This window comes from Centropristis striata, chromosome 21 (genome assembly GCF_030273125.1).
Source record: "Centropristis striata isolate RG_2023a ecotype Rhode Island chromosome 21, C.striata_1.0, whole genome shotgun sequence".
Classification (NCBI taxonomy): domain Eukaryota; kingdom Metazoa; phylum Chordata; class Actinopteri; order Perciformes; family Serranidae; genus Centropristis; species Centropristis striata.
The window spans coordinates 9,981,677-10,008,531 of NC_081537.1; the positions used below are offsets into that span (position 1 = coordinate 9,981,677).

The following is a 26,855-nucleotide window of genomic DNA, read 5'->3' on the forward strand; positions in this document are numbered from 1 at the left end:
ATCATTTGGTTTTAGAAGTGTTCTAGTTTCTGTTTGTAGCTAACTTGTCTGAATAGTAATGACCAGAGCCGATGATTAAGAGAGTCGCCCCAACGGAAGTCCAAAACACTTACTCGTCACGTGATCCATGTAGACTGCAGATAGTTCCTGGAAGTCCTTGGCGATTTGACAACACTATTCAGAGATGCAAAACTGTGATTTTTGGTAATTAGTAGCTGATTAGTAGCTGTGGCTCAGTTGGTAGAGTTGGTTGGCCCCCAACCGAAGGGTTGGTGGTTCGATCCCTGGCCCTCCCTACATGTCGAAAGATACTTGAGCAAGACACTGAACCCCAAATTGCTCCCGATGCTGTGTTCATCGGTGTGTGAATGAATTCCCCAATGTATGAATGTGTGTGTGAAAGGGTCTGTAGTGTAAAGCGCTTTGAGTGGTCGCAAAGCGACTAGAAAAGTGCTATTTAAGTGCAGGTCCATTATAGATACATTAGATGTCTTACCATTACGCTCTGAAATGCTACAACTCGATTGCACTTGTCTTACTTCCTGTTAACTTCCGGGAACTATTGAGAGGCTCCACAACCCGGCATTGCTGTAAAAAAAAACATTGGAGTGAATGGAGATGACGCAACTATTCTCTTAATCTCTTAATGACCAATCATGTTTGAGCGGGCTTTTGGTTGCATGTAGGTCAACAATCCATGTGGAGAACAAATAAGGCAGAACCCATCCGTCAATTACCGTCAATTATCTTTTTACTTTTAAGTAAGTTATCCAAATTAGTCAACTAGGCTAAGCTGGTTGCTTGTGAAACAATCCGACGTCGACTCTCAACTCCGGCTCCATTGTCGCATCTCAACTTGGTGATCGGACTGTAAACAATGACAGGTGCACCGTAGTTGAAGTCTTGTCCCCCAAAATGTTCTGTACTGGACTAATTCTTGGGTTCCCGGCGAACAAATACAGCCAGTTAGCTAGCTTGGCATAAAGACTGGAAGCAGGTTGGAAACACGGCAAGGTGTGATCTTATGTGGGGTTGATGCTGAGCCAAGAAATAGTTCAGCACACTAGTCATTTTGACACTTAATTAATTAATAAATCAAACAAGTTTATTTAAGTTAATTTGTGGGTTTTACAGATGCTGTAGGGCACTTTTTTTATTTTTACCTTTTATATAAAGGCAGCTTTCTCCTCTCTGTCAGACTGCTGACTGTATCTCATATTTGCAGAGTGGTTTCAGTCTTCTTGTCTTAATACTTTTAAACCCCAGGGGCAATTTTTTATATGTTTGAACGGGATATATATTCTATCAGCTGTTGTTTTTACCATTCTTGAGTACTTTCACACAGACAACCCAAACCTTCCAACATTGGCGGACCTGTTGATAGTTTACGTTTCTCACTATCCTATATTATATTACAAAGGACACAAAAATGTGTGGAGTAGCATTGCCGATCAACAAGACCATCAGAATAGTGAGAAGCTATGGAGTTTACCTTTGGATGCAATGGAGTTGTTAACAAGGCAAAAGTGTCATAGCAGGTTTTGCTTCTGTTAATGTCATATTAATCAAACACTGGAGGCACTCCGTGTACCTTTGCACCTGTAGCAAATTAGCTTTTCACATTGTTCATTTGTCAGGTCCTGGTGTTTAAAGGCCTTATCTCTCAGTGTTTAAGTGGATTTAACAAAGTGTCAAAGATGTTTCTTTGAAAAAGATACGAGTACAAGATGGACTAAACATCAGCGTTTGGAATAAAGAAGAAGAAAAGAATAAAGCTAATGGCAGTGCGGTGCAGTGTACTAGGAGCCCAGTATTCATATGACAAATCTAAACAGACATATTCAATTTGCAGTTTTCAAGATGACTTTATGAAACAAGATGGCAGAAAAACAGCACTCATGTTTGCATCTTCATATATCTGACTGGACAGGTAGGGAGCTCACTTTTCTTTGCACAAGCTGTGAACTGAGTCCTATACATAACCCAGGGGATTATGGGTAAATCCTCAGTGCAGGCATCTCCTGGAAAAGGAATATGAGTTAAAAAAAAAAAAAAAAAAGGGGGGGGAAATTAAGAACAGACTTTTTAGCTCCAGGTTCAGGGAACTATTATCATAAAGATGAAGCTGAGTTTACAGATGGGCATCATCATTGCATTTCTAACATTCCTCATTCAATAAACATCTAAAGCAATCAGATGAGTCAATTGAAGTCTTTTTAACTGCCTTTCTGACCTCAGCAGTTGGTCTACTTGAATTGGCTGCTAAAGGAATTCACAGACCACAAATGCACAGTGTGGGAGCACAACACATAATATAAAGAGCCAAGGTCACAGTGAGGAAAAGCAAGTGGAGAGAGGGTGCAGAAGCTCCACTGAGGAAGAAATCAAGAGAAAGATTTAGAGCAGGTCAGATAAAACAAGAAGAAGGAAAAGACATGCATGCAAACATTTCACAAAATGAAAGAAATCACTGTTCCCAACAGTATCTAAAATAGAATAGCAGTACTCTTCTATTTCGTCTTTTATGCCTCTTTCATTATCCCTTCCCATCAATTTTGCTTTTCTGGACAACTTCAGCCTGAGCGTGGAGCGCTACAGCCACAGCGGGGACAAAAGGAAGTGGAACTGTGCCCTCAACATTCCTCCAGAATTGATCGAGCCTTTTATAGTTGCTTGTGCTGACCAGTATATTTATGCTAAATGTCCACAAACCTAGACAATAAACACTCCCACTATAGAGTATTTACATAATACATTTAAAATAAAGGTGGCACTGTGTCGACAGTTTATTGATTGTTGAAGGGGAAATCATTACAGCAGCAAAGTGCAGACCATTTTGAAAATTAAAGTGAGACTATAACTTTTCCTGAATAGCAGCCACTCCAAGTCCCAATAACAGTATAATGGAATGGTAAAATTAAAATGATAAAATGTGGCTTTATTGTAGCACAAGTGGCAAAAAATGATATGGTCAGCAAACTGATACGCTCAATATATCTTATGTTGCTAACATTAGCCACACCAAGCTACTTCCAGGACTGTTCCACAATTGTTGCTTTCTTTCAACATGTTAAATAGTTTTAGGAATAGTTTGACATGTTGGGAAATATTGGGAGTTTAACTCTTGTGTCGGTCTATCAATTTTGAAGCTCACCAGTTAGCTTAGCTTAGCATAATGACCGGAAACCGCAAAAGCCCCAAAGGTAATAAAACCTACTAACCAAAACCTTGGCTGTCTTTTCTTCCCAAGACTCTAAAAGTGACTGTGATGCCAATAAATACAATAATCAGGCACATTACCTCTGACATATTTTGAATGAAATATTTTGCATGAATACAAGATATGTGTTAGTGTGTGGACATTCTAGTTGGAGGATTGTGTTAGCTCTGGACTTCCAGACTTTGTACTAAGCTAAGCTAATTGGCTGCAGGCTGTAGCTTCATATTTGCCAGACAAACATAAGAACATATCGATCCTTTTATCCAAACTATTTATTTGTAGCCTGGAAACCAGATGTATCCGCAGAGCTCATTTTGCATCTGGCAGATGAGTCTGGTCACTCTCCCATTCAGACTGATTTCCAGACGGCCTGGCCTTCACAGGCCCATTAGTGGGTGTGATGGGATGACTAACTGTCCAGTGCAACTAACGAAAACTTCCATCAAACTGTCAAACTAGGCAGCACTGATCAAATATGAACCAAAATTATATTTCTGTGTTGCCTATTTCTTGCCACAATTGTTTTCAGTAACAGTTGTGACCCTGCCGCCATATTTGTCCTTGACCAAGCAGCGACCCTAACCTGCATGCGTCATTCAGCACTACGGCAAATGCTTTGTTGCACCAATTGGTTGGGGGTCACGTTTGGTGGCTCTGATTGGTTTTAGGACTCTTGAGACTGAGACATTTTTGGCCCGTTGATAAATGAAAAATGAACTCTAGGTCCCAGACTAATACCCATTTGCCGATTAGTCTGGCAATGCCAGGCTAATTTATTTAGGTTTGACTGGTTAATTCGCTAATTATTTGTGATCCTTTTGAACAACAGAAGTGCAATGAAAAAGTAAGATGGATTGCTATTTATTTGTTATTGCTGTGACTGGTATATATCAAGCCGAGGAAGGAGGGAAGGGAAAATATTTGGTAATCAGTGTTAAAGTCACCTGCAGGACCCGAGTCTGATGAGGCGAAAACAGCCAATCAACAGTGATTGCAGTATTGGATGTCATCAAACAGATGTCTCCTCTCTTGACACGAAGCTACCGTCTGGCAAAAGTCTTCACACAGATGCTGACACACACGGATGATGGATGGATGGATGGAGGGAAGGAAAGGAAAGGAGACAATTGAGATGAGAATGACAGGTGTTTACACTCATCAGGTGCTGTGGTTGCAGGTTACCATGGGTTGCTGAGGTTGCCCATTCTCTGCTGGGCTGGTGGAAAAGCCTAAAGTGGACGACAGGAGACAACATTAGTTATAGTGTGTGTGTGTGTGTGTGTGTGTGTGTGTGTGTGTACGTACATATCTGCGTCTGCCTGGGTGTGGTTACTGAGAAAGCACAGCTAATCGCTTATTTTGGCAAGTTCTGAGTATAAGGAAGACAGAGAAAGGAAAGTGGAGGAAATGTCTTGCAGATACACACACACACACACACACACACACACACAAACCTTGAGCTTTTGCACACTTAATTTTTTTTTTTAAACAATCTGGCTTGTGTCTCTGGAGCAGAACATTGCCCAAATGTTCCCGAGCGGAGCTCCAGACTTCAGAGGAGGAGTATGTGAAGAATGCTCTGACGCTTCTCCTCATAATGTGGTGAAATTGGACGTGATTTAATCAGAGTATCAGGTTTAAATTTGCTTGGAAGGCCATCCTGACCTGTATGTTAAAACCCTCTCTACAGCTGCAGCTACACACAACCACACATGTGTGGAGGGAATCTGATGAAAGTGGTAATTACTGAAAGGGACATTCCCAGTGCACAATATGAATGGAGATGGCCTGGGTCAGGGAGAGGCCGTGTGTGTGTGTGTGTACAGCACCTCCAAACACCTGTTTGCACTGAATGATGACGGTCAGAACAGCAGTCTTCCTGTGAAGTTTGACCCCTGTGGGCGGGATCAGGTACTTGACTTTGGACCTTGTTGAGCCCCGCTTGGTCACCTTCAGTCCTCTCCCTCATGTCTCCTGTCAGTTTCTCTCGTGTCCTCCTGTAGATGTCAGAAGCAAAACATATTGTTCTTTTCTGCAGCGAATTGACTTGTGCAAACACACAGCTGTTTACTTTTGATCAGACAGGTTTCCCAATGTTGTTCATGTCACTGAACTAGACAGGATCAGTGATCTCTGCTGTGTGATATTGTGTCTCAGAGTCTGATATCTGTGTGAGCATTTGTTGTTCCTTTTGATTTAAACCAGAACTGTTGCTATTTTCCATTTCTGTGGTGTAATTGGCCTGTACTTCGGTACTCTGTGTGCTCCTTCTGTGTGTGTGTGTGTGTGTGTGTGTGTGTGTGTGTGTATTTTAGGACTGCTTTCTTGAGGGAATTAAAACTGACTGATTATAATTTCAACATGTGTTACACGTATTAGTTCTTTAAAATATGTGAGTGGTTCAAGACCTTTGTTGCAAAATGAGTGTTTAAAAGTAAATGACAAAACCTTGTGCAACGATGCATATTTGGAATTCTTTGATGCAAATTTGGGATTTTTACACTTGCTGATGCAGTATTAAAACATGTGGTAGTATATAATATTTACTGGCTAAACTGGACAATTCATAGCCAAAACAAGACAAAGACCCTGTTTACACTTTAGGTTTTAAAATGCGTCTTGGGCGATTGGATCACAAGTGGACAGATGAGACAGATCGGTGTTTACACCTGTGTGTCAACGCTGGGTCTCCAAGGGTGTTGAGCTGATCACTCGTCTTCGGATTTCGTTGCTACCTACACCACTTCCGCTAGAAGGTGAAATTGCCCTGCACACATTTATTACATTGGATAACAACAATTCGAGTTGCTCGTTGCTATCTTGCTAGCAGCACCTTTGTAAACGGCCCGGTAACAATATGATTCGTTAAGTTTTCTTTGGACTGAATCTTCTGCCCAAATCGATCATCTGATTTCACTTGCACCCTAACCACGTACATCAGTGCTCCTCTCTATTTTCTCGACAGTTGATGCTCTGTCATCAAAATGACCGCCACACAGCCTGCATTAATGACGTATTTTCCTGTTACATTGTTGTTTGGACGCATCAGGATGCATTGCTGCTTACACTACAAAGCATATGTGGTCAAATGCATCCTTAACCACCTTGGCAAGTGGTTTGAGTGATCTGATCACAATGCATCTTGGATCTTGTTTAAACTTAGACGTATTTAGCGCTGACCACTTCTGATTTGATCGCCAAAGATGCATTTTGAAGTGTAAACAAGGTCAATGTGTCTGCAGCCATGCTGGAGGCTCTGTCAGGTGAAATTGGCGCACATCACTTTCAGATTAATGATTAAACTCTGTTGGTTAGCCGCTACAAAAGTACCTGTATGGAAACAGAGGCCGAGGGGAACTAACTAGTGGGCGTAGCCAAAACACGCTTTCCAAGAAGTACTCAAAAAGTACTCCTTTTGTGCCTTTTGTTACTTTCTTTGTTCAATGTGTTGACATGCTAACATTTGCTAATTAACAATAAACATAAAGTATGGCTGAGGCTGATGGGAATGTCATCATTTTTACAAGTATTTGGTTGACACAGCATTCTTTGAGGCACAGCACTGGTGTGGCAAAAAAAAAATCAAAATTATAAATCAGAATTATACAACGCTTATGCAAGAAGCTACAGCAGAGACACTGAGATGTTGTTTAGCTTTGAGGACGGCCGACCAATCAGACACCACAGAGACAGTGACAGACAGAGTGAGAAGAGTAGGGCAGAGATGTTGATGCAAACAACATAATTAACTTTGAGACCACAAACTTTTTGTCTCTCACACTCCCCTGTATCTAAGCACATGCTGACTCTGTCTTTCACTTCACTGCACTTTCTAGTTCTCTTAAATTAAATTTGTTCTCTTCGTTATGGTTCATGTTTCAGACAAAAATACAGTCCAGCACAGAGCAAAGGCTCAGGCCAAGCTGGAGTTTATGACCTTTAACCAAACAGAAGTTTCTACTAAAGACTCAAAACGTCTGTGGAAACAACGAGGGAAGTTTCTTTTGGAGGAAGCACTCAACCATGACATATTCCTCCATATTAGATTTGGCACAAGCTGTTCACCACTGACAACAGTGCTTGTTTGGACATCTCCTGTATACCCTGCTATGTGTTGGCAGAATTTAATGATTAAATCCTGAAAAGGCTGCCATGTTTACACACGTCATCCTAGAAAATTTTGGACTGTATGATCCATTATGCTTCACGGGCAGCATGTGTGCACTAATTTTTAGCATTTACGGCCTCAACCATGGAAGAGTTAGCACACCGAGCGACACGCAGACTTGATCTGTTAACCCTCAGCAGGTTCGGAAAATTAGGAAAAGTTACCCACCATTTCTTCTTTGTTCAGATTTTGGTATATTTTGGTTCCCTACCAATGCCATTTTGCTTCATGCATTATGTATTTAACACCCCTACAACACACACACACACACACACACACACACACACACACACACACACACACACCATTACCATTTGTTACACAGATTTTTTTTGGCCATTTTGTAGCTTTATTGACAGTAGAGATATTTAGGGTGAAGGGGGAGGACATGCGGGAAACGGCTCCGAGGCGGACTCAAACCCAGGCCGCCCGCTTACGAGGACTGGGCCTCTGTGGTACGCGCTCTATCAGGTGTGCCACCGGGAACATCCCTGGTTTTTGACCTCTAGAGCAGCTGTTCTCAACCTTGGGGTCGGGACCCCAATTGGGGTCGCGAGATGATTTCTGGGGGTCGCCAAATCATTTTGGAAGTCAGCTCTGTCTCCACAGTGTCTTTTTTTTGTCATTTTGTGGTCAATTTGTGTCTTTTTTGGTCATTTTGTTTCCTTTTTTTTGGTCATTTTGTGTCTTTTTTTGGTCATTTTATTTCTTTTTGGGTTATTTTGTTTCTTTTTTTTGGTCATTTTGAGTCTTTTTGGTCAATTTGTGTCTTTTTTTAGGTTATTTTGTGTCTTTTTGGTAAATTTGTTTCTTTTTTTAGGTAATTTTGTGTCTCTTTGGTCATTTTGTGTCTTTTCTGGTCATTTTCTGTCTTTTTTGGTCATTTTGTTTACTTCTTTGGCCATTTTGTTTGTTTTTAGGGTGATCTGAACTGTGCGTGTGAGATTCTGTTCAGTGAGCGGGGGTCATGGAAAACATGCATGTTAAATTGGGGGTCGCGACTCAAAAAGGTTGAGAACTACTGCTCTAGAGAATTGAGAAAATCAATGCTGCCATTTGGAATTAAAAGCTTTTGACATTTTGGGAAATTCTGGAAGGATTGCATTTTTTGGCAATTGTTAAAATTACTAAATTACTGTCAAAATACCGGAAAAAAAGCCATAAATCCTCTGATTGATCTAGGTCTCTAGTTTGTTGTTGTGCAGTTTCATGATGCTGTGATTATCCTAGAGGTCTCAGTGGGCCATTTCATACAGTGAGGTCAAGTAAAAAAGTTTTTGAAAAAAACATATTATAATTGGGTTCATTGAGTCTCAGCTTTCCTGTCATGCCCAATTTATGTAGTTCCAAGATGTTGGACTGTCTGAGTGTTATGAGGCATATCATTTGGTCCCAGTTTACATTTTTCCAACAATTTGACACATATTTGAGATGTAACCTCACCTCTTGTAAGTAGCTGGCTCAGTTATATCCCAAATCACTTCCTGCCCGAAAGAACCCACATGATCTCCGTCCTTCGTCCACAGTCCAGCAGAGCCGTCAGCTGAAGCTGTGAGGACGAACAATCTGTCAGCCACCTCGAGGACATCCACACTTACTAACGCTCTCTCATGAGCCTTCCAGCACCGCAGCAGGGGAGGCCGCTCACAAACTGGCTGTGTGGAAAGAGAACAGGTATACAGTACAGGCCAAAAGTTTGGACACGCCTTCTCATTCAATGCGTTTCCTTTATTTTCATGACTATTGACATTGTGATTCATCAAAACTATTAATGAACACATGTGGAATTGTGTACTTAACAAAAAAGTGTGAAATCACTGAAAACATGTCTTATATTCTAGTAAGAATATAAGACACACTTTTTTTTGTTAAGTACATAATTCTATATGTGTTCATTCATAGTTTTGATGCCTTCAGTGAGAATCTACAATGTAAATAGTCATGAAAATAAAGAAAAACGCATTGAATGAGTAGGTGTGTGTCCACACTTTTGGCCTGTACTGTATGTGGATAAACAGTTCAGTACACACGTCATCTTTTATTTATTTACATACACTCACTTTGTGTTGGATGTCCAGTGCATATTCACTGGTGTCCCAGATCTGCAGCCGGCCAGTTGTGTCTCCAGAGACTAGCATGGTGTTTTTAGTCTGATCTGAGGTCAGGCTCAGCACACGCTCACCTGGCTGCTCTGGAGCATAGAACTGGCCTGGAGGGACGGAGGAGGGAGAAACTGAATTGGCACAGTTTTCCAAACATAAAATCTAGTTGAATTTTTCATTTTTACAATGTAGCTTTCGGCTCCTGGAGGTCTACAAGTTGCATGCAAGTAAATCTGGGTCGTCAGATGTTGCCACTTTCGAGAATACTGTCTTGACTTAAATGACAGATGTTCTTCTGAGATAAATTGTTACCCTTAAATGTTATGTCACACATCTCCCTATTATGTCACGCTCGCAAATTCCTCTCTGCTGCAAAAAAGCGTGGACACATATACAGACCTAAATACACATACAAGTGCACACTGGCTTTCTCATACACCCATGCACGCTCGTACACATATGCAGCGGTCACAGTGCATGAATCCCACACCACTAAACACAGACGGGATCTGGAAAGAGACATAGTTGTGGTCTGCCAGGAATGGCACAGGCGGGACGCCAAGTCGACAGTTCAGCCTCACTGTCACTGCTCTGGCTGTTTGTAACTCCATCTTACAGGAGGACCATTAAAACTGACAGCTGCTTGTCAATTGCTTGTACAGTTTGTTGCCTCCATCTCCCTCATACTGTGTGAGTTTTATTCTAAATTCATATCCTTTTACTTTTGCATCCAATTCTTATGAATAGTGCTCCTTCCAACTCACCATAAGTATGCGTCTGTCCAGTGATGCTCCAAAAGCAGAGACAGCCGGCCTGCGATGAAAGCAGGACAGCTCTGTTTCTCAACTTTCTGTTGCCAGCCCGATGCTGCAGGAACAAGAGACTGTCCACAGGGGGCAGCGCTCTAGATGCACACAAGCAGAGGAAAAAAAACAAACGGGCAATAACAATGGATACCACCCACTAAAGATGCAGTTCTTTCGACAAGAATACAAAATTCTTACCACAAGACTAAAGCTAGTGTTGCCAAAAAGTGCTTGCAGGGTTGTGAGATAATTAATAGGTTAGAAAAGAGGGAAAAACAAAGTTCTGCTACATATTTGTTATTTTTCTTTTTTCTTTTATCTTAGCTTTTTTTATGGGAGCCACACACAAACACTTGGGAACCACTGGTTCAATCTTTAAGAATGCATTGTATGTCATAAGCATATGTGTTTTGATGCAGTACAATATTTTGCTTTGAAGTGTAGTGCAGTTGAACTATAAAGTAACATAAAATGGAAATACTGAAGCAAAGCACAAGTGCTTCAGACATATACTTAAAGCAGCGTTATTTTTGACATTAATGGGTAACAAAAATTATAAGAACATTTGTAATTCAAGTGGTCTGAGATAAAACTAGACTGCTGCACCTTCTCTTGGCTCTGTTTTTATCAGTTTCATCATTTCAACAGCTAATCCATAATTGGGTCGCAGGGGGCTGGAGCCGATCCCAGCTGACATTGGGTGAGAGGCGGGGTACCCCCTGGATAGGTTGACAGACTATCACAGGGCTGTCACATAGAGACAGACAACCATTCACGCTCTCATTCACTCCTATGGGCTATTTAGAGACCAATTAAACCTAAGCTGCATGTCTTTCGACAGTGGGAGGAAGCAGGAGGACCCATGCAAACTCACACACATACAGGAGATGAATAAAGTCCACAAGAACAATTATGTTTGTAAAATATTAATATAATAATAATTCTCTCCATCTCTGTCTTTCTGTCATCAGTGTTGTATTGTCTGCCACTGCCTGGACTCCTGCATCTATGTGTCTGTACATCTTTGTGTTTTCTTACCCTCTCTGTGTCGATCTCTGAAGGTGAAGTACTGGTCCTTGTGTCTCCAGTCTCCAGATAATGACCTCTCCGTCATGGCTCGCTGTGGCAACAACCCCCAGAGCAGAGCACTGACACACAGCCACGATGTCTGATTTGTGGACACCGCTGGACTTCCATGACATGTCCGCCCTTACGTACAAATCCTATGCAAGGTATACACACAGATGTACATATTAGACAACAGGACAGCTTTAAAACATTTGTATGAAGCCTTCAAAATCGACAGTTTTAGCCGTTTTGTGCGAACATAGAAAAGGTTTTCATCTCCGCTCTGTGCATGACCTTGTTGGCGGAAATAGTGAAACTCTCTGCACAGCACTTCCCACTATGTGACAGTTTACAAATGGTCTGGAATAACATGTAATTGTTTGTGTTGCCTTGTGGAAAGCAGCTCTATTTCCCTCTCTGGTTTGCTGATTTTGTTTACACCTCTGGGCTACAATGTTGAGGTAATTTCTTTATAATGGATCTGGCTCAGCATGGTGGACGGCGGAGGAATACCGGTGCAGATGTCTCGCATGGCTGAGACGTCTTTGATCTCACCAGCTGCATGTGTAAATGTAATTGACGTCATTGGGTGTTATCATTTACCCCATAAAAAAACAGCCCTCGCTCCTTAAAATGTTTTCTCAAAAGCCTGGCTCTGCTGGCACAATGAGAAACACTATGAGGAGGGAAAAGCAGGATGGAGAATTTGCAGGAGAAGCAGGAATACTGAATGTTACTACTGTAGTGAGGGAATTAATCTAACCACAGAGTTAAAGGTTGAGATGTAAAATGTAACACAAGAATTTGAGGTGTAAAATGTGCACATTACAGTTCATATTGGTGTTTATACTGGCACTGGCATGGCTCTATTTCTTCAGACCTGAGTGTCAGCGTGTGTAAATGTGTAGGTGGATGTGGTCAATCTTGTCTATGCTCTAAAATGTTTAACACATTTATTTTACTGGCAATAAAAAGACATAACTGTCTGAAATAAAGGCTCCAGCTACATATTTATTGGATTTAATCAAATACATTTTGTGCTACTAACGCCAGAAATATTTTCTGAGGCTGAGCTAAACGACTTAAGCCCAAACTGTTGTCAACAGTGTTTTAAGTCTGTACCAGATTAGTCTCTATGGTGACAGTTGTTTGTGTGGGACTCATCATCCAGCACTCAACATCTGGGAAAGAACTTGTGAACAAGCAATGCTGTGATTTTCTGTTTCAGTAGCTGGTGCTTCTGTTTGTCCATCCAGTAGTATGCACTTATTCTTCTATTTTTTTTCCAAACAAATGACCATTATTGGTAGAAACATGACAAGTTGTTTCCTGTCTGGCACAACTTTCTCCCCAGAAAAGACTTGGGCACATGTTTTGTGTGTGTGTTAGGAACTACGCCCATTCAGTTGTTAAGCGAACATTTGAAATGTTGCAAAAAAAAGAAATGTAAATGAAGAATCAGACCGGGACCTCCAGCATGCATGGGATTCAAGTCTGAGGCCTTGGTTCTCTGCCAGAAGAAGGTGGACTGCCCCTTCTGGTCGGGTTACTGCCCCAAGCGAAAGAGTTCAAGTATCTCAGGGTCTTGTTCACGAACGATGGACAGTGTGCAATGGACAGACGGTTTGGTGCAGAGTGATGCAGGTGTTGTACCAGACCACTGTGGTGAAAAGAAGGAGCTGAGCTGGACGATGAAGCTCTCGATTTACCAGTCCATCTACCTTCCAACCCTCACCTATGGTCATGAGCTTTGAGTAGTGACCAAAAGAATGAGATCGCAGATACAAATGACTGCATTTAGGTCTCTCTGTAAGTTGACTGGGCTCAGCCTTAGAGATAGATAGAGATGGTTCGGGCATCTGGTGAGGATAATACCCTTGCACCTCCCGTTAGAGGTGTTCTGGGCATGTCCAACTGGTCAGAGGCCCCGGGGAAGACCCAGAACATGATTATTGGCGCGTTTCCATTAGGGACCTTTCCCTCTAGTTAAGCTGCTATGGGTGTGGCTTGGGAGAGAGGATCCGCCCAACTTCACCAGCTTCTGAGCCACTACTAAGTAGTCAACGCTGATTGGATACGGTTGAGGCGGGATATGACGTGAGTAGAACTCGACACAACCACAACATAACACCGCCATTTTTAAAATAAATAAGCAGAGCAGACTGAGACGAGAGAATCGAGAACAAGAAACCAAAGAAGAGAAGACAATGTAAAAACAAAGGAACAAAGGAAAAAGATGTCTCGATTGTTTGGACTTGCTGCGTCAATCTGTTGTCAGTGTTGCGTCACTGACGTCACAGTCAAAATTGTCGCTGAATAATCACAACATAATCAAGTGTCGCAGAACTATTTACATCACATTCAAACTCCATTGGTTAGCCGCTACAAAAGTACCTGTATGGGAACAGAGGCTGAGGAGAACTAACTAGTGGGCGTAGCCAAAACACTCAGCCGCTTTCCTAAAAAGTACTCAGAAAGTACACGCCTTATGTGTCCCATCTGGCCTGGAAATGCCTCGGGGTCCCCCGGGAGGAGCTGGCATTGTGGCTGGGGAGAGGGACGTCCAGAATATTTTGCTTGACCTGTTGCCCCCGCGACCCGGCCCCGGATAAGTGGATGAAAATGGATGGATGGATTTATTTGTCTGTCTCTTGTCTTTCAGTTGAAAATGAGACAAGGTCACATTATTTTGATGTAAGCAAAATATATAAAAGCAAAGTCTTGTCTTGTGTCAAAAGTCCGCAGCACCTTGTGACATCACTGTTTAGTGTAGTTACCGACCGGAGAGGGCAGTGAAACACAGCTAACTCTGACTGAAACTGCTGAAGATTATCAATTTAAAGCACCTTTCATTTTTTTTTACCTTTGCAGCAGCGATGTCGTACTGTGTGACCTGCTGGCTCCACCCCACAGCCAGCAGCTGGTTGTCATGGAGACAGGTCAACCCGGTGACCTCGGAGTTGGTGACGGGCTCCAGTTTGTGCAAGTTAAGGCCATTTAGTAAGTTCCACACCTGCTCGGAGAGTGATCTCATTAAGTAACTCTTTTAAATCTCTCATACACGTTAATAAATATGTAGAGCAACTTATGCTTCACATATCGTGTTATATTCACAGTATTTTTGTAGAAAAACCTTAATAAACCTTAATAGTGCCATTGCGAGCCCCAGTGATCAGTCGTCTGTGGGAGGAGTCTAGTGCCATGCAGGTGAGCTCGTCTTCCCCATGAGCGTTTAGGATCTGAAGCCGCCTCCTCCCGGTTTCTACGTCCCACAGAGACAAGGACGAGTCCACGTGTCCGGTCGCCACCTCTCTCAGAGTCGGGTTGTACAGAGCGCAGGAGAGGGCAGGACCACTTTGAATATTCGGTCCAGGTTCCCTTTCTTCATCTGTCAACCAACCGCCCCCTCCTCTTCTCGTTTCAGCCAGGTTGAGCACTGCAAGGTAGTCTTTGCATCCCACCATTAAATGACAGGCTGTTTGCTCAGGAAGAGGACAGCTCAGCAGCAGGAAGGGGAAGTTACCGTGTGTTGGGATTCGACCTGGCTGCTGGCACGGGAACTGCAGGTGGATTGTTTTCAGACAGTGTTGGCTGGAAATGTCCCAAACTCTCAGCTCCTAAAGGTGATATGTTGAAAAATGACAAAAAAATCCCAAACATAATTTTACATGATGATATACATTTTTGTTAATTTTTTTTCAGGCCACGTCTCTATTTTAACCTTCATCTCTAATTACTCACAGCTTCAATTATTGTTTTTTTCTTCCATTTTTCACCTTCATTTTGTGGCACCACCACACAAAAATGATGATTGAAATGACATTTTCTAAAAACAAATTATCTTTAAATAAGCAAAAATGTAAACATTTAATTAACATGTTTCCTTTAACAACCTGACAGTGTAGACTATATAGATGAATATGAAATTTGTCACCAGTATACACATATAGTAATAATTCAAGGACTTTCAAGGAATAAAATATTCTACATATCCTTAATTGGATATGTGGCTTGCAAAATAGTCTGATATTTTAAAATGTGGACCAAAATATGTTTCTAAGTGGGTTTATACAGACTGTCGATTATTCCATTACATGTGTAGTTATTATGACAACCTCATAACCTCAAAGCATACATGTTTTGTGCATCCCCTGTGATCTGTGGCGCCCCCCACTGGTTGGGAACCCGTGACTCACAGCATCTCTGGAGTAGCTGAAGATCTGCCCGACAGGTTGGTAAATTGCAACATCCAGCAGAGTGGTGCGGTGACCCAGCAGCGTCGCTACGGGACGTGTGGTCACAAACCGAGTCCACAGTCTGACGGCTCGGTCACAACCTCCTGTGACCAACAACTGCAGAGACGCATTGTAGTCAAAACACTTAGCTCCCTGAAATGAGACAAATAGAAATGCTCACTGCTAATGCCACGAATAAAGTCAGCTGGTCTCATTTTTCCAAAAACTGGGGATTTTGTGAGGGTGGCTTCATTGTTAAAATGTCCAGACAGTTAATTGGAGTATAAATGCAGTGTGTTCATTAAAAAAAAGCCATTGTGAAAAACAGGAAGCATCACCACCCAGTTTAATAACACTTTGTGCGACAGCATTACTTATTCTCTCCACAGTCGGTGGGACTGTCTGGGCTTCAGAAATAACTTGGCTCACATCTCATATTTGTTCTTCTTGATAAAACTGACGAGGGATATTTCACTGAAAGAGTTATGTACTATTTGCATTTGCCACATAAGGACATTCATTGATTTATAAACTGTTTTAATGGCGTGAGAGTTAATCTTCAAACCTTGACACACCCAGCTGGGTTGGGGTCACCCAGACCAGAGTACTGTGACCTCCACCTGACCTCGATCCACATCAAAAGTGGATAACATGTCTGATGTTACTGCTAATGGAGAAATAAATGACTAGAAATAAACTTCTGATGCATAAAAATAAAAAATCTAATGATTATAATGAGTAGTAAACACAATGTGAGAGTTATTTTGAGGCCACAGAGGGACAAAAACAGACTAAAATGCTTAAACCTGACTTTGTCAACTATTGAAGCTGTCTGTTTGCAGTGGTGGAAGAAGTATTCAGATCCCTGACCTAAGTAAAAGTATTAATACAACACTGGGAAATTACTCCATTACACTTAAAAGTCCTGCATTCAAACTTACTGAAGTAAAAGTACAAAAGTATCAGCATCAAAATGTACTTAAAGTATCAAACCCACTCAGATTGTTTTATATATTTTAAATATATTATTATATTATTTGTATTGATGCATTTATGTAAGCAACATTTTAATTTTGTAAAGACAAGGCTCATTTTAACTACCTAATATACTGTTATGATGTATCAGTTAAAAACAAATGTCTAATCACTTTAAATGTATAATTTTTTTCATGTTAAATCTTGATCCAAAAGGTAAATGTAGTGGAGTAAAAAGTACAATATTTGCCTCAACATGTAATGGAGTAGAAGTATAAAGTTACATAAAATGGAAATACATAAAAAAGTGCAAGTACCTCAAAACTGTACTTAAGTACAGTACTTGAGTAAATGTACTTAGTTACATTCCACCACTGACTGTATGCAAGTTAAACAGAAGAAAAAGGGATGATACATAATTATATTTACTTATGAGAATACATAATAACTTTTAAACATCAGATCAGGCAAAACCTGCACTGTGACAACCTGGTCTCACAGGAATCCGTGAAATAGCCACAGATTCGCTTAACTCAAAATCCGTGGAATAGCCACGGAATCACTCAAATTTCCGTGAAACTGACACGGATTTCGCTACAATGCAAGTTAATGACAGTCATATCCCGTGGCTACTCCATGGATATTTTTTCCTATTGGTTTGTTCCAAGTCATGTGACTTTCAAGGTCCCAGCGGTCAGAACAAAAAACATGGCGGACAGTTCTCTCATTTTTAGTGAAAAAAAAACAATATTTTGACTTAGTTTCTGCATAAAAATGGATTTTGATCACATTTCTAACGAGAAATATATGTTTTATTTTCTAAATATTCACTCAGTGAATGTACATAATCACTTTGTATGTTGGAATAGCCACGGGATATGACTGTCATTAACTTGCATTGTAGCGAAATCCGTGTCAGTTTCACAGAAATTTGAGCGATTCCGTGGCTATTCCACGGATTTTGAGTTAAGCAAATCCGTGGCTATTTCACGGATTCCTGTGAGACCATGTTGACTGTGAAGTCACTTACCTGCTTAAATTTCCAAATGTACGGCTCCTGCTTCAGGGTCACGTTCACAAAGACCACAGAGGTGGTGTCACTCTCTGATGATGTCATGATGACGTTGCTGCCGGGCTCAAACATCACTCTGTTGATGGCTTCCTGGTGGATGTTGGGGATGTGACGGTATGAGACAGTGTTGCTGTCTTTGATGAGGTCCTGTTGTAAGATAGATGACAATAAATGCTTAAATGCTGTTTGTTAAATTGGATTGTAATCAATTAGTGGTTGTCATTGCCCATGCTGGGACCAAACTTACCGGGAAAAAGATCCTCTGTGGGCCGTTCTCTGCCTTAGACAGATTCTTGAAAAGACCTTTAGATGGATTCAGGAACCACATGAGGTGGACTCCTCCTTTCTCATCCCCCAGTAGCAGCAGAGAGGGTCTCTCTGGACACTTGGAGGGAAAAACCACATAGATTGAAATGACGAGTTTATGCTTTCGAGGGAAATTTGTCTCAAAGGAATATTGGTCCTACCTGAACATCATGCCAGTAACAAAGAGCAGTCGGGACGCTGCGAAAACCTTGGATCAACGATGAGACAGTGAGTTAGGTTATGTAACTGATTTTAATTGGAGACTATTTAAATTTAGTTACATTTAGTAAATGCTAGCAATCAAGTATACCCAACCATGGAGGATGGAAGCAGGCAAAATTAAAAAGAATTATAAATAAAGGAATCCATAAGTACGCTAATATGCCAATAAAAGCTACCAAAAATAATATTTAAAAATAAATTGACATTAATGAATTTGACAAAATGTGATATATTGATATTTCTGTAATAATTTGCTTCTTTCTTAAACTTAATTTATAATTAATTTCTGTATTTATTTATCTTACTATTTAATGTTCCCTTTAATTATTATTTTTGAAAAATGTATTTTTGCATTTATTTTATGTGTTTTAAATTTATTTTATAAATACAATTGTTCATTTTAAAGCATTTTTTAAATTTATTATTTTTATTCATAGTATTTTATTTATTCTTTTTTGAAATTTTTGCATTTATTTTTTAAACATAATTATTATTTTTTAATTGATTTTTTATTTTTATTTGCAGTATTTTATTCATACATTTCTTCTTCAATGTGGAAATGTATTTATCCAGTCATTTTTTTTTTTATTTTTTTTTATTTTGGCAGCTTCCATGCTCCATACCAAACAGGTGGATGTCTTCATATACGCTGTTGCCCATGGAGACATTCACAAAGTGCAAGTCCCTGCAGTCGGTTGCAATGGCAACCCTGTTGGCGTTGCCCATATAGACGGCGTCAGTGGTCCAGCCTCTGAACCTCCTCGTGTGGGCCACTTCCTCTGTTGGGTCTCCAGCCAGCTGGATTAAATAGATTTAAATATAAAAAGTGAGTGTGAGTGTATTTCCATGTGGTTGTAGAAGTAGCACCATGATGTCACTCACCACCAGAGTTTTGAGGATGTGTAGGCAGCTGCTCCAGACAGTGACCTGACCTCCCTTACTGACACTAATGTATCGGAGCGGAGGAGGGTTGGAAACGGCAACCACGCGCACTGTTGGCTCCCGCTGCAGACGAATAAGTCAATAATAATTCATTTATTTTGTAAGTTATTGGAGCAATAAAAGTATAACTGCAGAATAAGATAAAATAAGAAGAACACAGCTAGTAAACTCACACAGATGCTGTAGGCAACTATTGGAGCAATATGAATCAAGATGCTTCAGCCTTCAATAGAGCAGCAGCACCTTTATTCAGTAATACTTGTAAAAACAGCCAAATACTTCTGTACCCATATTATTTGTTCGTTAAAGCTAAGGTAAAATATTGACAAATTAATTCTTATTTTTGGCTACGGGGGGCCTATGTTTTTTTTCTGATTTTCACTGGGCTTTTCAAGGACTGACAATGTACACATTGCAATGGCAGCACTCTTATGAAATACAATTGAAATAAAACAAGTGGCGAACAAACAATTGAATAGTTAACATTGTTACATTGTATAAAAACTTAATAAGAAAGAAGAAAGAAAAACCCCCAAACTAAACAAAAACATACATATAAGGCATTATCAAAGCAAAAACTATGGCAACAACAGTGATCCAAAATGAATGTGATACACTATGTATAGGATATTTTCACCTTTTTTCAAGCACACAAGGTATAAGAGTCACAAAAGGGCTATGTTTAAGAACATTTTGTTTTATTAAATGTGACCAAGTACTTAAACTAGCCGCGTTTTTAGCTAATTTCAGTGTTTCGGGGTTATTGTTTAAAGGACAACTGTGTATAATGTGTGCGATATTCATCATATTTCTCTATGTTTTCATTAGAGTATAATCATCTGAAAGGACTTGTTTCTGTTAGTTTAAAATTAGCTCTTATCATCTACATAGAGAGCAAGTTTTCTTCCACAGAGTCCGCCATGTTGCACCATCATGTTCCTACAAAACTCTTGATCTAGAGCCTTTCTGTGCCTTTTGCGATTTTACGTTGAAGTGAAGGACACTTTGAATGAGTTATTCAGTTAGTTGCAATCTGTAACCTCACCGCTAGATGCCACTAAATCCTCCACACTGCTCCTTCAAACATCCTATTAAGATACACCGTTCCTTCTCATTTTACCAGATATCGGATGGATTTGTACCTTGTTATGCGAGCAGTGTCTAATCTGTGGCTGAGTGTCCAGGAGAGCAGCTCTGGGGATGGAGGCGCGCTCTCTCTCAGTGTACTCCAGGAGCAGGTAGGAGCAAAGCTGCTGCCACTTCACCTGCCCGGTACAGCTGATATCTACCTGGATACAAAACAGAAGACTCTCAGTGCAACATGGTCTCAGAGGAATCCGTGAAATAGCCACGGATTTGCTTAACTCAAAATCTATTCCACGGAATAACTCAAATTTCCGTGAAACTGACACGGATTTCGCTACAATGCAAGTTAATGACAGTCATATACCGTGGCTATTCCAACATACAAAGTGATTATGTACATTCACTGAGTGAATATTTAGAAAATAAAACATATATTTATTTATTTAAAAAATATCCATGGAATAGCCACGGGATATGACTGTCATTAACTTGCATTGTAGATAGATAGATAGATAGATAGATAGATAGACAGACAGACAGACAGATAGATAGATAGATAGATAGATAGATAGATAGATAGATAGATAGATAGATAGATAGATAGATAGATAGATAGATAGACTTTATTTATCCCAAGCTGGGAAATTACAGTGTAGCAGCAGCATTACACACAGAGACAATGACAACACAATTAAATAAAAGAACAACCTAGGCATACTTCAAGCAATAAAATATAAAAATACAATAAAATGTAATGTAAAAATAAAAATAAAGTGTCTAAAGAAGGAGTATGTATTAAGGAGTAGAATTCCAGTGCAGAATAAATATGAATATGCAGTATAAAAATGTAGCGAAATCTGTTTCAGTTTCACGGAAATTTTAGTGATTCCGTGGCTATTCCACGTATTTTGAGTTAAGCGAGTCCGTGGCTATTTCACGGATTCCTGTGAGACCAGGTTCCTCAGTGGCTGTACCATCATCCCATTGATGGCACAGTGAGTTTATGCTGATTTTATCATTATAAGCTGTCTGTTTTTTTCTCCTTACCTCACTGAAGAACCTCTCAACCCACTCGTCCTCAACATCTGGACCAACCACGGACCGAAGAACCTCATGAAACTCTCCCAACTTCAGTCCACTCTCTTCATGTCCTCCTCCGTTCTTTCCACTCCTTCCTTTCGGCCTGTTTTCATGTATCTGGGCTCCAGCTTTTGGATGGCTAAATGCATTTCTCAGGAGCTGCAGGTGATCGGGGGTCAATTTCTCTGCAGGACTGACTCCACAGGCTGGATCACTGCGGCAATGAACATTTAAAGGAAAATGTGAATTTGTGCAGATTTAAGACAATTTTTAATTTTCTTGTTCGTGCAGCTGTTAGACGTATCTCGGTCGCCCATAAAGTTGGACTAATTTTTTTTTCATACACAATCCTCTGTTAATTGTGGTTTCATATTCATTGTGATATTTGGAAGACACTGATTGATAAAGTTTTGAGAAGATATACACTTTATCTGTCAAGAATAAATCACATTGTCACACTCATTTCATGGAAAGAGGTAATAAAATATTTTATTCCAACTTTATGAGCAACTGTGTAGAAGAATTAGTAAAAGCAAACACTTCGAGCTGGGAAATGTATTACACTTGGAGAAAATCAGGTACATCATATCTACTAAAGAGGATATCTTTTGAAAAATATGGCAACCTTTTCTTGATTTAATGTCTAAAAACTGAATTAGTGTTATTCTGTTGCTGTGCCATTTATGTTATACCCTTGTTTTGTTTGTCTAATGTCAAGAACTCTGTCAAAAAGTTTGTTGTTTGAAGGTTTGATTGTTTATTAATTCCATCCAGTCACTGACTTCTGGTCCGGCTTAATGTAGAATGAATGCAGCACTCCCAAGTGGCAGCACTGAGACAACACACTGCTTAAAAAATTTCTTTATGAAGTCTTATATGGTAAATATTCATCTGAAACATACAATGAGCAGTGGTGGAACAAGTTTTCAGATCCCTTACTTAAGTAAAAGTACTAATACCATACATTGAAATTACTCCACTACAAGTAGAAGTCCTGTATTCCAAAGTTACTTAAGTTAAAGTACAAAAGTATCAGCATGAAAATGTACTTAAAGTATCACAATTTTAAGTATTCCCTATGCAGAATGAACCCAACTCAGATTGTTTTATATATTCAAAATATTAGATTAATATTGATGTATTTATTAACGATGTCAAGGTAGGGCACATTTAACTACTTAATAAACTGTTAAGTTTAATATATAAACCTATGTAATCATTTTAAATTGATATTTCTTCATGTTAAATCTCAACATGAAAAGTAACTAAAGCTGTAAGCTTAAAGTAGTGGAGTAAAAAGTACAATATTTGCCTCAAAATGTAGTGGAGTAGAAGTATAAAGTTAGATTAACTGGAAATACCCAAGTAAAATACAAGTACCTCCAAATTATACTTCAGTAAATGTACTTGGTTACATTCCACCACTGACAATGAGTAATTGTAATATATGTATATTTATGTGTACTTGGTAACTGTTGCAAGTGAGCAATAAGAACAATTTTGGGGGCGTGTTTAAAACATGAAAGTGTTGTAGATGACCAGCAGCTCCTGTGTGGCCCTGTTGCTCGGGGAGACGACAAACTGAAACAATAAGTCACAAGTCTCAGCATTGTGAGCTCTTCTCCAGGTCCATTGAGACATGCATGAGTGGTCCTTTACATCATACTCATTTCTCTCCAATGCTAATTGAACCGTAAAATAATTAAGTAATAAAAGTATATTAGTTTGCTGAAAAAGGAGCGTAAAGGGCTGTTGTTTCTGAAAGGGTTGGTGCAGCAGCGTGGGAGGGTCAGGAGAAACCCTTGTCAGTGTCAGAGTGGGAAAGTATGAGGAGTTCATTTGCCAAACAGAAAAATTCAAAATTTTAAATGTACAGTACAGGCCAAAAGTTTGGACACACCTTCTCATTCAATGTTTTTCCTTTATTTTCATGACTATTGACATTGTAAATTCATCAAAACTATTAATGAACACATGTGGAATTATGTACTTAACAAAAAAGTGTGAAATAACTGAAAACATGTCTTGTATTCTAGTAAGCAAAGGGTGGTTACTTTGAGGAATCTAAAATACAAGACATGTTTTCAGTTATTTCACACTTTTTTTGTTAAGTACATAATTCCATATGTGTTCATTCATAGTTCTGATGCCTTCAGTGAGAATCTACAATGTAAATAGTCATGAAAATAAAGAAAAACACATTGAATGAGAAGGTGTGTCCAAACTTTTGGCCTGTACTGTATATTTTTTAAATGAATAAACCTACACCAGTTTAATCGAATTTCCTATGAGTGCACAATAAAAGATTAATAAAAAATAAAAAGAGAGCATCCTCATCCGTCAAAACAACCATATATTTATATTTATATTTATATTTATATTTATATTTATATTTATATTTATTTCCTGGCTTGTGCAAAAAAAGACAAATAATTAATAATAAAACAGATATGTTGCAAATAAAACAGATTAACCAAGTATATTGTAAGATTAAAAAAATAAAACATTGAGTATAGTATAATAAAATATAAATTCAATAAATAAATGAATAAAACAGATACAGAGTAAATACGATAAATAAATACAAAAGATATCAAGTATATAATATGATATAAGATAAATAAATACAAATAAATCAAACAGAGATATTGAGTATATTATAAGATATAAGATAAATATATAAAAATAAATAAAACTAGATTGCAAATGAACCCTTTGTGTGAAACTAGAGAGATGCAAATGTACAACTTCATATATGACTGAGAGTGAAACCTTTTCACAGTGAATTATTATTTTTTGATAGAAAGAGATTTATATAGAAGTACTGAGGGGCGATGCTTAAGAATCATGAAAGATTATCCTGGCAAAACCTTTTTTCACCTGTTCTTATGTCATAACCACAAGACAGAAAACATTTAAGATCAGATTTAGGAAAATGGATCAAGAGATTTTTTGCGCACTTCCCTCTCAGAGCTTCTGTAGATTTGAGATGATAAAATGTAAAATCTAGACAGCCATTGTATGATAAATACAGGTACATCTAAAAAAAAATGAATATCATGAAAAAGTTCAATATTTTTTGTCAATTATTTCAGAAAGTACAACTCATACATTATATAGATTCATTACACGTAGAGTGACATATTTCAACCCTTTATTTTCTTGTAATTTTGATAATTCTGGCTTAGAGATAATGAAAACCCAAAACTCAGTGTCTCAGAAAATTAGAATATTGTAAGTAATAGTAAAAGTAATAAGTTCAATATGCGAGTCCTGGCTCAGTGGTCAGTGGTGGTTTGGGGCCATGTCCTCTGCTGGTGTTGGTCCACTGTGTTTTCTGAAGTCCACAGTCAACATAGCAGCCATCTACACTGTAAAAAAAAATCTGTTTAATTTACGGTAAAATACAGGCAGCTGTGGTTGCCAGAACATCACTGTAAAAAATACAGTGAGCATATGTAAATGTAAATATCAGCAAAAACTGTAATTTATACTGAATAATCCCATTACTTTTAGGATAATTGTGTCATCATGGTATTTCTCCATTAACTTTACATGAAAATGTTATATTTTTACAGCAAAACTGTGTGTTTTCTACAGTTTATGGTGGTAGAATTTAAAGTTTTATACTATTCTTTGATTTACAGTAATTAAAAGTACCTACTACGGTGATGTACAATGTTTAATTTTACAACCTATTTCTGATGCAATTTGACAGTTTTTTACTGTAATTTCTACAAACATTTTTTACAGTGTAGCAGGACATTTTAGAGTCTTCATGCTTCCACAAGCTCTTTGGAGATGCTGGTTTCATTTTCCAGCAGGACTTGGCACCTGCCCACACTGGCAAAGGTACCAAAATCTGGTCCAGTGACCATGGTGTTACTGGGCTGGACTGGCCAGCGAACTGGGCTGACCTGAAGCCCATAGGAGTCTATGGGCTGTTGCCAAGAGGAAGGTGAGCGACACCAGATATACATGACCTGAAGGCTGCTATAAAAGCAACATGGACCTGTACACTGTAATAATGCAGTTATTCATGCAAAAGGAGGTCCAACCAAGTATTGAGTATATAGAAATGAACATACTTTTCAGAAGCATGACATTTGTGTTGAAAATATCCTCTTTTTTTACTGATCTTATGTAATATTCTAATTTGTTGAGACACTGAGTTTTGGGTTTTCTTTCTCTGTGAGCCAGAATCATCAAAATTAAAATAAATACAGGCTTGAAATATTTCACTCTATGTGTAATGATTCTATATAATATACGAGTTTCACTTTCTGAAATAATTGGCAAAAAATATGTATTTTTAATAAAACATTTTCAAAATATTCAATTTTTTTGAGATGTACCTGTATTGTGCAGGAATATTATGAAGTACAACCTAAATGGCACAGGCAGAATTAACCAGGTCATGCACTGATTTTCAAAGTAATCAGGTTAATTTATCAAGACCAGGTAAATAAGAATAAATTAAAAAAGAATACTCACCAGAACCTACTGTGTGGCACTTCTGTCTCATAAAGTACCCATGGGTTTTTCTTGCTTTTAAAAATATCCATATTGATAACTTTAAATTCTTCCCAACACCAGACACTGCTTCATATTTTCCTGTTGGATTTCAAATCCAGATTTAAACTAGATTGGTGAGTGTTTCCAGTTCTTTAGACTCAGATCTTGGTGCAGCAGCCACAATCGCCGAGGCCGATCTGAGCTCCTCTCCGGTGACGTCCTTTGTCTCCCCCCCTCCCTCTGTCTTCTCAGGCAAATCTGATTTACTCAAACAAAGCTTCTTGTTTCCTGACAGGGAAGGAATGTCCAGGTCCACAGATCATCACTGAGCCATCCGTCACAAGTGTTTGACCGCTCCGAGAGGGGGAAAGTCAACACATCAGTGGTGAGAGAGATGAGTTTCCAAAATAACTGCAAGTCTGCTGGGGGTAACCGAGCCACGGACCCTGCAGACACTTCCTCAGTGGGTTAATCATTTAAAGAAGCAAAGTTTCCCAGGAGAGTTCATAGTAGCAACTTCCACACAAGGACAGCTCTAACATAATAAGCTGTGCAGAAATCCTTGAAATGTGTGACCTGTGTAATTATATTGCAAGTTTAAAGCAACAATCAATACTTATCCTCACAGACTTTTCTAACTAATGCAGTTTAATTATCTCCAGGCAACACACAGCACACTTGCTTACCACTTGAGTGAGCACCCAGAGTGGCCTCCCACTATGTTTAATGACGGTACCCAGGTCCCAGTGGAGGCTGGTCTGCTGGGCAATTATTTGCTCATGGTTTAATATTAGACCTAAACACACTGGTATCCTGGACTGTAACTGGCTCGAATATCCACAGAATTAATTTGATAAAAAAGGTGTACACGGTGTAACAGTGTTCAAACATCCCTGTTTTGTATCATCATTAGCTTTTTCACCTTTTAAATCAGTCATGTATGTAAACCTTACGTAGTAAGTTTGAAAGCAAAACAAATCTACACAAATTCACAATAAATAAATAAATAAATAAATAAAACAGAACAGCAAGCACAATAATTATCAAAAATGTATAAA

The 26,855-nt window shown here is 39.2% G+C and overlaps 1 protein-coding gene across 1 annotated transcript; it reads right to left on the reverse strand.

The window, feature by feature from the left end:
- Positions 1-1,845: 1,845 nt before the first annotated feature.
- On the reverse strand, positions 1,846-26,453 carry LOC131958953 (WD repeat-containing protein on Y chromosome). Its single transcript, XM_059324027.1, has 19 exons — positions 25,777-26,453; positions 21,250-21,496; positions 20,259-20,405; positions 19,057-19,179; positions 18,798-18,972; positions 18,114-18,160; positions 17,894-18,031; positions 17,605-17,793; positions 15,561-15,752; positions 14,508-14,981; positions 14,228-14,377; positions 11,335-11,519; positions 10,255-10,394; positions 9,449-9,597; positions 8,832-9,043; positions 5,060-5,217; positions 4,403-4,449; positions 4,165-4,291; positions 1,846-2,021 (listed from the first exon to the last, which is right to left on the reverse strand). Exons 1-18 carry the CDS (start codon positions 25,845-25,847, stop codon positions 4,202-4,204), a joined length of 2,934 nt encoding a protein of 977 aa, XP_059180010.1. The 5' UTR covers positions 25,848-26,453; the 3' UTR covers positions 1,846-2,021; positions 4,165-4,201.
- Positions 26,454-26,855: the final 402 nt, after the last annotated feature.